The sequence below is a fragment of the Amblyomma americanum genome, chromosome 5 (assembly GCF_052857255.1).
Source record: "Amblyomma americanum isolate KBUSLIRL-KWMA chromosome 5, ASM5285725v1, whole genome shotgun sequence".
Taxonomy (NCBI): Eukaryota; Metazoa; Arthropoda; class Arachnida; order Ixodida; family Ixodidae; genus Amblyomma; species Amblyomma americanum.
The window spans coordinates 131,949,752-131,962,652 of NC_135501.1; the positions used below are offsets into that span (position 1 = coordinate 131,949,752).

Consider the following 12,901-nt stretch of genomic DNA (forward strand, 5'->3'; position numbering starts at 1 on the left):
GCCACGCATTTTTCGGGTGAAGCTTGTAATGCAGTCGCTTTAATAATGGATGAAAATGCCAGGCGCATTTAATGGCTGGTCTTTTGTCGTTCTTTAGTTCACTGTGGCCGCTTTGTAGTTACTGTGGACATCGTAAAACCCAGCAGCTGGTTCGAAATTCCGCCTACTTAGATGCGTGGACCGTTCTCGAAGGTTAACGGTAGTTTGCTAACACGCACACAAGCGAGAAGCAGCGGAAAGGAATGAACTTTCCTAAATGACTAATTCCTGGCCTGTTGTTACGCGTCACATTACTGCCATACCACTGCACGATTCCGAGCACATCTCTACAAGCAGGCGGGCGAGTTCACGGGGACAGGGAATTTTTAGAGCATTTTATTTCAAGGCATTCGAGACAATGTGATCGCGAAGTTACCGCGGTTCGATCACAACTCTAGTTTGTTTACTTGGCGCCGTTTGTTTGTTTTTATCATTTTGTATATTTGATCACATTTGTTTCATGGCCGCTGTTTCGTCTCACTGCACTTCACTGCACACAGTAGTGGAGTTATCGGAGCGACTTACCGAAAAATCACATCTTGCTTTCGTTTTCAGATGAGGCTGAGTAAGTACATTTCCTGAGCAAAGCGTTCGTCCTGACTAATCGATTCCTTCTGACAATACCTTGGAAGTGCAGAAATACACGAGGAGAGGATACAGTTGAGACAGACTAAAGTTTTTGGGAAAGCATACTAATAAAAGATAATAACCGTTCCAGAATATTGGGTAGAGAATAGAAGAGAATGAGGGTGTTTCAGTAAATGTTCGGCGTAACCAAGACAATACCAATACTATTTTCTCCTCAATACACCAGTCACGTAGAGCTACGAACAATCAATACACAATGAAACGAGCCGGCTGGCGTGGAAGCTCCAGAGATTTTTTGAATTTAGCCTTAAAGAGCATTGAACGTATCATATGTCTGGAGGGAAAGTGCTCAGAAATAACTGAGCTTTAATTTTAGTCATATCGGGGGGCGTCTCCTTTGACTCCATTTTAATAAAGGACTTCCTTCGATTCGCAGCGGTACTTTCTTGCACATAATAAAAACCGTTATGGAATAAAATTTCACCCGCAATTACCTCCAAAAAACATCACCTTGAGGATATATATATGCTTTTAGTTGTTTTTAGGTTAGCATTAGATGCAACCTCTTTTTAGCGTCATCGCGAGAAAACCCTAACTACGCATAACCAAACCTCAGGAGTGCAACGTGAGAGCATTAGAGATTCCTCCCGCTCAAGCACTCTTTGTATTTCAAAGATTTATGGATCGCCGGGTGTCCTCACGCTATGGCGTGGTTGTGCAGCTGTTAAGAGATGCGTCACTGCCCAGTGCCTCCTAGACAGAAAATACCTCTGCTCCCCTCCTGTGACGCCATGCACTTTGACGCAGTTGACCACACCGCGGCATGAACTTAGAACACAAAGTTGAATAAGCGGCAGCCGCCACCATCAAGGCGGCAATCTCTTCTTATCCCGGGTACTGTCGCCTCTTGAGCCTTGTGCTCTGATTTCGTGCCGTGGTATGCTCAACCGGGCAAGGTATGCAACATCACAGTAGTAGTGAAGGGGCTTTTTTTCTTCTAAAAGATACAGCAGCGCATCAGCAATAAACTGTATCATACACATCCTCTTGTGAGAGGCTTTTGAGAGCCAGGTCTCTTTTCCGAGCTGCCGTAAGGCTCATTTTTGCGCAAAAACTTGTTCGGGAAACTATCCCACGGCCAACGAGCTGATGCGCGGTTGCGCCGTAGGCAGGTAGCCAATTGCGTCGAATTTATTTGCATTAATTTCATTGCCACCTGATTTATCGTGGCACGGACCATTTATCTCTGCCGGACATTGCAGCTAGTTATCTGAAGAAAAACGATAGGCGTAACGTTAAGAGATCGGAAGCCGGGCAGAGTGCGTGAGGGAACAAACGAGGGTTAACGACATCCTAGTTGCCGGGCAATAATACCATGTGGGGCGTTATTGCTTTGCGCATGTGCACCGGCAACCAGATATTCCCGTAATCGGTAGGGCCCCCTATTCTAAAACTCATTAATAATTTCTTTTAGGCATTAGAAGTCAAGGGTTATCGGTTTGCTCAGCTAAAGTACAAGTCGCAAACTGACCGATAAAAAGAAGCACTTCAATCTATGAGGGATATGATGGTAGACTTACCAACGTCACCACTCTAGCATAAGCATAACCTGCCCGAATAAAACAATGGCTCCATATTTCGCTTGTTGCAATACATCCATTGCAATCGTTTGTATCTCCTCAGTCCTAATCGCCGTCCTCCTAAATACCCCCTCTGTCAACATAGAAACTTAGTCCACAAAGCAATTGGAATAATTACGGAAGACTAAGTTAACAGATTCCAATTGTTCTCAGAACCCATGTCATGTTTGATCTCTCTAAGAACAAAAACACATTAAAAAGCATCTAACCAATGGTGACCTAAAATTATCACATTTTTTTTTTGCAGCGAAGTATTTTTTGTTTTCGTGTCATGTAGATTTTGCGAGTTTTTGCTTGAGTGATTTAGCGCCATGCTTATGAATTTTATAGATTGCTTTTACATTATAGTGCACTTCCTGTATATAATGTAACATTTGTTGTGTACTACTGGCGTTTGGTGCAACTAATGTTTGCTAATATTTGAATATTTGGAATTTCTTTGCTGCGCCCTGCTGTGTACAATTTTTTACATACTGTGGCGTCGTTAGGCAAAATTTTTTGCCTTTTTACACAGTGCGCTCTTTCGCCTCTGAAACAAATAAACCGCAACATCAAACCGACTGGAACAAATAAGAAAACCTTCAAGGTGGAAGAATCAACCTTAAAACGATGAAAAAGGAAGAAGAATATATTAATAATTCTTACCTTTTAAAGTGTCACGAAATGTCTCAAAAACGCACATGGTGCGACCCTCTTAGCAACAGAGAAAACGGCTCTTTGCAACTGAGTTATTTCATCTTTGACCTAGATTTAAATGACTTGTACCTAGCCACCGTACTCAAAGTGACTGCACTAAAATGCGGCGTGTCAACACTTCTCCGCTCTCAGGGGAGCAAAGGGTGACGGCGGAGGCAACATGCCGCCAATTGTCATCGGCGGCGTGTTGCTGGTGGTTTTGGCCTGCGTCGGCCTCTTTGTGGCGACGTCCGGGCCCAGCGACGAGGGTGAGTCCTATCCGCCTCAACAGGCCAAGCGAGCAAGCAAGCTTCTAGTTATTTTAACAGAGCTATCGGAATAAATTGAGTATTTATGTCAGACAGCGTGATGTTCTGCCACTTGCTACTTTTAGGTGCGCTCTTCCTTTTTGTCTACGCTCATGAGGTATATAACTAAAGAACGGGCAATAAAATGGGGTTGTTAGTCAGCGTCGTGTCGCCACTCTCCTCTGTCGATTGCAAGAGCTTTTTTTTTTCGCCTCGAGCGCCAAGTGTTGCTTCCGAGTAGCCAGAAAGGAATCCCTGCTAAGCAGCTTCACAGCTCGACGCGGCTGGTATCCGAGCGGCTGTGCCGGAGGAATGAAGCTTCGAAAGACATTCTGCCAGTGATTGAAACGGGCTCGCATGCGAGGGCACGCTATGGTCCTCCCTCAGTTAACTGACTGCCTAGGGCAGGGAGCCGGCATTAAATGAAAGCGGAAGGGAGGGTTACGTGCATTTAATGTGAAACCAGTCGCGCTGTGCTCATATCCAGTACACCGTGAAGGATGGCGTTATTGCATAAGAAAGATGCTTGATAGGGATAACACGAACCGTTGACAAGTCGCTTGAAATTAAGTCCCGGGACCCGTTAATGCGGCTGCGACCGACCACTTCGCCTGCGGGAGTAGTATGTTAGCCTACAAGGTGGCGCCACTTGTGCACTTATGCGCAAATGGGTAAGAGCTAAACCTATCTTAAATCACATAAAAAGCTTGGAGGCTGCTACAGACGAACACATACCCACATCCTCAACGTCTTGCACCACATACAGCCCACATTATACCCTAAAAAATGCCGGCTATGCGGGAGCACCCAAATCTGTATTAGATTACGTGGATAAGTGTAGTGAATTGGTCCTGTTGGTCAGCGTCCATAGTTAAAAACAGCGCTAGTCGTGTCTCCGTTGTTTCCCATCCTTCGCACTCTTCTAAGTATTAATACTACATGGGCTTGACAAAGCGTGCAGGCCGTCCCCAAACTCTCAACCTGAGCAGGCCGTGCCGTCCAGCTCGAGCCTGGAGGACCAAAAGCAGCTGGTTTACCGGACGCATCAAAGAGCTAAGGCCGTGCACAAAGACTCACGCCAGTTCGGGAGACACGGAGTTCGTTACTGAGCAACATGTTCTTCGCCACGAACACTAGTATACCCATATGTAGTGTACAAAGTCTTTGTAGCCTTTCAATAACACTGTCTTTATTATCTGCCTTGAAGCCTTGAGCTCCTACCTCTAGGGTACGGCCCAGTATAATCAGTACTCAGACGCCCAATAGTAATGGCTTTTAATGAAATTATGGGATTGCGGAGTCTCAAACTGGAATTGTTCCGACACCCTTTGCACACAGTTTCCGCATGCCTATTATATGATGTGCATGACGTTGTGCGCAGTCCGCATGAAGTTCGTCTTCTCTGCATGTGTTTCTGTACAGTGCATACAGACTTTAGGTGTTGCATGTGTTTTCCGTGTGAGTCATATGGGAAGATTTTAGAATTATCAATCTATATATTATTTCGTGGGAATCTTCTTATAGCCATATTTTGCCGCAACATGCTTAATTTTCAGAGAACAAAATGCCACCGTCCAGGCTGATCGGTTGTGCAATTTCCATCGCGCCTTGTTATGTATCGTGAAAGCGGACTGCTGTTCGTGTTCGGCTCTCTTTGTGTCAATTTGTTCATAAGAAGCCTCCATGTAAATGGACAAGCAGATTTTAAATTTTTTTCAAAGCAATCACGTTTGCCGGACAAGCGAACGAAACCGCTCACCGGAGCTTCTTGAAAAAGCTAAAACAGGGGACAAAAAAAATTGGCGGTGGTTTAGCTCTGGTTAAGCCTGGAGTGACGCGATATCTACAGCTGGCCGAGTGGAACTCGGTCACTTGACCAACCACGTGATCAGCCGCGGCACCGCGCCGCCAGCAGCTGCTCCGCACCACGTGACCAACCACGCGACAGCGTGGCGGCGACGCCACCACGCTGAAGGCTCGAAATACTACCGCGATGTATCTATCGCTAACAAACTGTCTCTCAGATGACGCGACATCGCTGCTGGTTAAAAATTCTGCATAGAAGCATTAGCCATTCGTGACGCATTATGTCCCAGGAGCAACGCAAGTTCGGCGCACATGTGGGTGCGCTGGAACTGAGAGGTTAAAATAACGTACCGCTTCTTACTGGACGGGCGCCAACGACCACTTTTATTATTAGTGCATTGGCACTGAGCTGCTTTGTCGTTCTCATGTCCAGAAGTGTCGAAAGCATGCCCTAATTTGGGCTTCGCTTCTCAAATTTCGTAGTGCCCCGTCTCACAGTGTGGGAGCCATCAAGTTCACGTGCGTGCATTCTTTTCTTTTCTGAGGTTCAGGATCCACTACTGGAGAGAGTGGCGGCCCAGGTGGCCCAGCAGGGCCCGATGCCCCCCCCCCCCCCGGAACAGGTGGTACAAACTGAGCTGCCGCCATTTTGAATCTCTTCGATGAATTCTAAACACACGCACATGCGTTGAGGCCGAACGAAAGCAGAGTACATTGAAGTGGGCAGGTGTTGCCCGTTCGTTTCCTTTCTGCCGTGAAAAATAGGTTCGAGGAAAAACGGAACGCCACTTGGGGGATAGTCAGTCTTGCCATGGGAAAATAATCATGCTCTCTTTGATATCGACCACTCCCGAGCTGACCGGGCTGTAAACGTATAATGCAACTTGGAACAACTCTGCATCGTTTGCGCAAGCGTTTGCCGTTCTCTTATCTCATATCTAAGAATTCCAAATGTGCAGCGTAATACGAAGGTGGGTGTATTTACTAATCCCTAAATGTACAGAACAAATTTAAGTGGCCAAGGAAAGTGCGTAAGAAAAAAGAGCATTTCATACATGAAGACCAAAGAAAAAAGAAGCAATGGTGCTTTGTACTTCCTAAAATACCTTGCAAACAAAGAACAGAAAAAAAGCAATCATTGAAAGCGAACAATGCCTAACATTGTAACTCTTTTGAACAAAAGATTTTCCAGTCGCGGGGGCTACGTGCAAGGAAAGGACGGCGGTATGTGGTGTTGCTAGGCATAGTTGCACGTGGTTGTAGGCGCTATTTCTCGGGGCACAGAGATACAGTACTGAAAAAAAAGCACATGGAATAAAACGAACCACGTAAGCGAAAACTCCGATAACCTCGCGCAGGCAAAAAAAACCGCTCCCCGACCAAACACTACGGTGGCAGGTGATGAAATAGCAAGTCACTGCTTAAAAAAAAAAGAAATCCAAGGGTTTACTTAAGTCGGCTTGAGACCAGTAATGCGAAACAATTGGTCTTACTGCTGCCGATTATGTTGCTTATAGCTGCTGATTGTTACGCACGCGCTAATTGGTCCCGACGTGGTAAGCGGTCGCGGTGTCGACGGAAACGTTGCGCCATCTGGCTCCCTCAGGACAAAGAGCGCATGCGCAGTCGTGGCCTCTGCGACCGGCTCCGGCAGCGCCGCTCTCTATCGAAGAGGCCACGGCGCAGTGGCAGGGCGAGTACACGCTATGCTAAACGTAATTTTCCCTTTTCTCTGCACGAGCTTACTACAGGCTTGGCAATTCTCCGTGACACTCTGCTGTACGCTCGGAGCGCCGTGTTGTCGTTGCGTTGTGGTTTCAGGGTGCTACTGTTTCACCGTGCAGTGATTTAGATGCGCCCTTTCTTGGTGCTGTGTTTTTTTGTCGCCCGGGCATTGTCTGTTTGCGTCATAGTGCCCTGTTTTGCTCGAAAAGCAGATCGACTCCAGTGCGTAATACCCGCCGCGGTGGCTCAGTGGTTAGCGCGCTCGGCTACTGATCCGGAGTTCCCGGGTTCGAACCCGACCGCGGCGGCTGCGTTTTTACGGAGGCAAAACGCTAAGGCGTCCGTGTGCTGTGCGATACCAGTGCACGTTAAAGATCCCCAGGTGGTCGAAATTACTCCGGAGCCCTCCACTACGGCACCTCTTTCTTCTTTCACTCCCTCCTTTATCCCTTCCTTTACGGCGCGGTTCAGGTGTCCAACGATATATGAGACAGATACTGCGCCATTTCATTTCCCCAAAAACCAATTATTATTATTATTATTATTATTATTATTATTATTATTATTATTATTATTGTCTGTATCGCGTTTTAACTGGTGCTGTTATTCCCGTGCCATTACATACCAGTGTAAAGTCTCCTGCGTTGCACGGCCTCGCGGGCATGTACAGCCGCGGTCAAAATCACGCGGCCCACGGCTACGGCGCAAGGAGCGGCTGCGGGGCCGCACCGCGGCGCTGCTACCTGCGTCGGGCGCTCAGTGCGAGGGTGTAGAGAGTGACGACAAAGCTTCGCCCTCACTCTTCCCTGAGCACGCCACACGGCTGATGAATGTTAAGTGCAGCGTTCAACTGTTTCGCGGCTGACGGTCCGTACGAAAGAGAGCTCTGCAATGCGTGCTGCGTGTGACTTTCATCGCCAACTCGGATATCTCGTATTCCCTATGCACAGACTGGCTACGGCAGGCGCGCGTTCTGCAGTTCGACTAAGCGCGTCTGCCTGCGACGCGTCCGAGTTCGGTTCGCATTCCATACTTACGCGCGTCTCGCGTTCGTGTACGCCGCACTCCAGCGTCCGGTGCTTGGTCGGGTTAACTCTAATTAGTAGCTGGAGCTCGCTCCTTTAAAATTGTTAATTCAAAGCTAGAAAAAATCTAAGCACGTTCCTGCTGCAACGAAATTACGAGTAACACACCACCAGAAACAAAACAGGCCTTCACCGAGTTCACAGACCGGGGTCCTGACGCGACAATAACTTGTTCTGCGCTATTTCTTGAGCACCGTAATGCCCTTGCACGAAGGCTCACCACGCATGGGCGCGCGGGACATACGAGAGCGAAGCAGAATCGAGGCGGCAACGGCGAACCGCGCGCACTCCCCTTCAGCAGAACGCCGCACTTGACAATTATCAGTCGTGTTGCGTTCCCAGGAGAGAGTGAGGGCGAAGCTTTGTCGTCACTCTGTGCACCCTCGCAGCCAGCGACAGACGTAGCCCGACGGAGGTAGCAGCGCCGCGGTGCGGCCCCGCAGCCGCTCCTTGAACCGGAGCCGTGGGCCGCGTATTTTTGACCGCGGCTGTACATTTTGCTGTGGTACATCGCATACGGAACGCTCACGTCAATGCGGCGACAATCATCGAGGGTCAACAACCAAAATAGTTAACCGTCAGCATTCACTTGAGAATATCATGGCAGCTTGAACGAAACTTATGCACCTTTCCTCAGACAAGGATGCTTGAATTACTTTTTTTTGGCGCTGCATGGATGCGCCCAGGTGGAAACTCCGCTGATTAGAGCCTGCTGCACTTTAGGGAATCAGCCTAAACACATTGCACTAATGGTGATAGTCGGCGTTGTAGCGAGGACTGGCTTGCGCGGCACGGGTGCGCTGTAAGGGTCGATAAAACCCAAGTTGAAAAGAAAGCACTGGATAGCGTCCGAGTTTTACAGTTAGCTTAATGGTTTCGTGGCACTTCGTCCGCCTCGGCAGGATTGACGCGGTAACAATGCATGCTACACCACTTCACCGTGATCACCAGAAGCGATTTTTTGTCAGTGGCATGTTTTAATGTAATAAGGGACGTTTAATTGCCCCTGTACCTCTGAGAAAAACCGCTGGTGACTCCGTCTGAAAGAACTGGCATAATCAAATTAGAGGAATTAAAGCCTCAAGTTAGCGTTCATGACATTTCTGAAGAGATATTATAGAGAAAATTCAGAGACACGTGATCCCATTATAATGAGATATGTAGTCATGTATGACTTGCCACTGCGACCGCATTAGACGCTGCTATGCCTTTACTGGACGGGACGTCATTTCAGCGCTAGTGAGGTCACTTACAGTGGCAATGCTGTTTTACGTCACGCCCCTCCAATTTATTGTAATGCTCCGATCTAGTGATGTCATTTTCGGTGGGAATGCTCCGATCTGGTGATATCAATATTTTTTTTCAGCGAATGGGAATGCTCAGATCTCGTCATGTCATTTTTCTCCAGCCAACAGGAATGACCCGGTCTGACGACATCACTTACCTGCAGCCAATGGGAATAGATTATCACTGACGCAGGTTTGTGACTCCATGGGGCTTGTAATGCGCCAAAAAAAAAATGACCCGTGCAAGAGTATTGCGCCATGCGACCAGCCTTAATTAACAGGCGAAGCTTTCTTGAAGCCGTCCCCCTTTTTTTTTTATCTTCTCTGGGCCGTAAAATGCTTGCCCCTCACTAAGTGAACGCCTCACGAGTCGTCGCATCGGCCTACTTTCAACCATCTTATTTTCATGACTGGTGTTCTAAGCGGTCGCGTGATGGTTTCTTTTAATATAGATAACATTTTTTTCCTCAGTGCCTGCAGTTCATACACACTTGAATATCAGCAGGCCAAAGATCGGCTGATCTAAAAGACCGCATAGTGGCCCGCTCTGGGGATAGGTCACCTGGTCTACAAGTTTGCGCTTCAGGTCACATATCTCGGCACAAGCGTCATGCTGGACTGCTCACTTGACATGTATATGGCCTTGTATCTCGCTATCATCATTATTGGGCTCTTGAGGATGATATCTGTGAAAGTTTTTTGTGCCTGTTGATGAGCAATACTACAACTTTTTTTTCCGCACAGGAGGTGATACCTCAATAGACCCGTCAAGTAAGTTCTCCATTGCTCCTACGATGTCACATAGGGCTTAAAAAAGGGCTAGTGGATGGTATCAGTGCGCATTGTATTTTTGCTCCTTGAGGCGCTGAAATTCAGCCAGCATGATATTAAGGCGAAAGCCTTTAATGGCTCATACTGTCGTCCGTCCGTTAACAGAGGGTGTCACACGTGTTAACTCAGGAACTAAAAACAATGGGAGAAAATGGTTGCTTTCAGATAGAGAAGGAAAAAATGAACCTAGAAGCCAAGCTTGAAGACTGTAGAGTAATTGTAGTCAAAATGTCAAAACTGCGTCGAAATAGCGCGGACGTCAATATAGCTACGGGAACGATGTGACATCACATCCACCGGAAGTCGTCACAACAGTGTAAACTTCTACAGAATGGCCGGAAAAAGGTCGGATTTTTGTCAACTTAGATGGGGAAATGAGGAATTATGCGTAATTAATACTTAAGATCCCCAAAAGATGTATAATTTGGGTATCGATATAGCCTCGGGAAGGGTGTGACGTCACATCCATCGGAAGTCGTCACGGCATAGTGAATATTATCGCATAAGCAGTCGGCTTTCGCCTGTCAACAGTTTAGTTGCCAAAGTGTCTCGTATTTTTTTATGGCCGGAGAAACGTTATTATTAGGCAGCTGTAATGTCAACAGTAGTGATAGATGCAGAAGTAAGGTTTCAGTAAAAAATAACGGCAACTTCAGTGCCCAGGTAGAAGAGCAGTTTTTTGCCTATTTTTCAGAACGAACGAATTTTGTCAAGTATTGCGGAGTCGCCCTTCGTGGTGACAACATGGCTGTCGTGCAATTGCACCGCATTTCGGTTACAATAATTTTTGTCACGACGAAAGCAGATTCCAAAATGCTACGATGATATGTGCTGTGCTCATATAAGCATAGGTATTTGACGTGTTCTAAGCATTCGAGTTTTGTCGGTGCCGCAGTGGTACTGGCAGCACGAAAGAGGTTTTGTTTAATGCGAGAATATGGAGCGCTGAACAAACTGTGGCGGAGCAACAAGCTATTGCAAAAGCGACGGCCTTCAGCTTCTAGCAGGGAGCACGCTAAGCCCGACTAAATCCATGGCCCACAGTGGGCTATGATGCTGTGTGAGCTTGAATGTTTGCCTAATCCTACTATATTCTGAAATCTGGAGAGGTGCGTTTTTTTTCTACTGGAAGTGTATTGTTTCCAGGAAAGTAACTTACCTCTACTTACCTAAGACGATCACACAGAAAGGCATGACAGGAAGGGCGCTCACTGGATCTGACTCGTTACATTGATTTAGAAAGAATGCAGTCAGCGCATGCGCATTTATGGCCATAGCATTATACATAAATTTAATGAGCGTGCGTTTCAGTAAACTTAGTTTGAATTAGCGCCCGCCCTGTTAAGTCTGTCTGTGCGCTCATCTTAAATATGTATAGCTGAATTGCTTTTCTAGAGCCCAACAATGTGTGCTACTAAAGATAATTTGTTCAGAATTGCTGGGTAGCGTCGGGCAGCCATCAGCACCCTCCATATATGAAAATCGGAGGACTCATTTAATTTGGAAGACCGGCCACCGGAAAAAAATTCGAAAGGAAACTCAAAATATTGGAAGTAGGCTTACCAGGAAAATGAATTAAGATCAGTTAGTGGGTTGGTTGAGGTGGATTAGTGGGTGGGATTAGTATAATAATGTATGATGATCCCATGAAAGGTACTCGAAATTTCCGAAGGCGCTGACTTATTCATACCATATGAGGGCATTGTAACCGGTTCTAACCGGAGTTTTGGCAAGAACAACATTAGGCTAAAATTTGGTTAAGATGAACTCAAGCTTTTGGTCGCGTATTTCTGAGGTTTGACTGCACCGCCATCCACTGTTCGTCCAGTGATCGCGAAGTCCATATTAGCCGCAGCGTCACGAGTTTGAGTCGAGTGGCCGCGAAGAAATATTCATTTCGAACTTAAGTCTTTCGCCGCTGAGCTACAGCCAACAGAGCCTTCCGAAGAGCCAAACAATCCAGTTTCGCAGTGAGCGAAAGTCGGCTGGAATTGTTCTCAGAGCGTGACATGTAAAATAGCGCAACAGCACACAAGAACAAGCAAGAACATGCGCGAGTGCTCGTGTGTGTTCTTGAGGCTGTCCTGTTAAGTCTTTAGGCTTCCAGGCTATCTTGTTAATTCGCACGTTGCATGCCCGCAGAATGGACCTACTTCGGAGTAGAACTTGGGACACTGAGCAGAACTGAACACGGCGTGAGCGGAAAAGTGTACGCTGCGACGGAGTCCCTGATCTGCATCACCGAATTCAATTACGACGGCACAGGACCCGGTAGGTATTAATTAGCCAGCATCTCATTTGACAGGAAATGTCGACCACGGTTGCTCCAAACTCCCCAGGCCACAGGGTGTGTTTGTGAGCACTTTGGTGGTGTCAGCGACAAGCCCCGAAACTGTATATCCCGTGGCCGGGAAGGGCACTCAATTTCACCTATAAGAGCAAATGGCCGACAGTACCATTCAATAGCAGATTTGTTGAGCCGTGCACTGTGCAATGTGAGTTCTAGTTAAAGAACTGCTCGTCGAAATTTCCGGAGCCCTTCACTACGGCGTCCTCCTTAAGGTAAGTTGCTTTTGGACGTAAAACCCCCATAAACCACAAACCTTTGGTCTGGGAACCATTCCTGCATGAGCATGTGGTGATCTGCGTGCCTTTCATGCTCAGTGGCAATCACTGGTTGGCTGCCTCTTCCTCTGAGTGATGAAAGTGTTTTCACGAATGTACAGGCTCTGCCAAAGGTAGCCAGGCGCATGGCTTGCTTGTCAGCCGCATAGCGAAGTAAATATATGCTAACCCTTGTCTTCACCTTCCAAGACCTTTCTCCTCTTCGGGGAAGCCGTAAGGGCATTGAGGAACAAACCATGCATTCTGGTGACGCTTATTGTTGCCTACAGGTTTGAGCATCGGCTGGGCATGCG

At 47.2% G+C, this 12,901-nt stretch overlaps 1 protein-coding gene across 1 annotated transcript in view; it reads left to right on the forward strand.

Annotated features, from left to right (window-relative positions):
* LOC144134203 (uncharacterized) overlaps positions 1–12,901 on the forward strand; it is a 33,662-nt gene that overhangs the window by 12,160 nt on the left and 8,601 nt on the right. The window contains exons 3-5 of the mRNA XM_077667161.1: positions 3,096–3,211; positions 9,897–9,923; positions 12,126–12,254. Coding sequence (XP_077523287.1) covers positions 3,124–3,211; positions 9,897–9,923; positions 12,126–12,254 — 244 coding nt within the window. The 5' untranslated portion in view covers positions 3,096–3,123. The remainder of the gene's footprint in view (positions 1–3,095; positions 3,212–9,896; positions 9,924–12,125; positions 12,255–12,901) is intronic.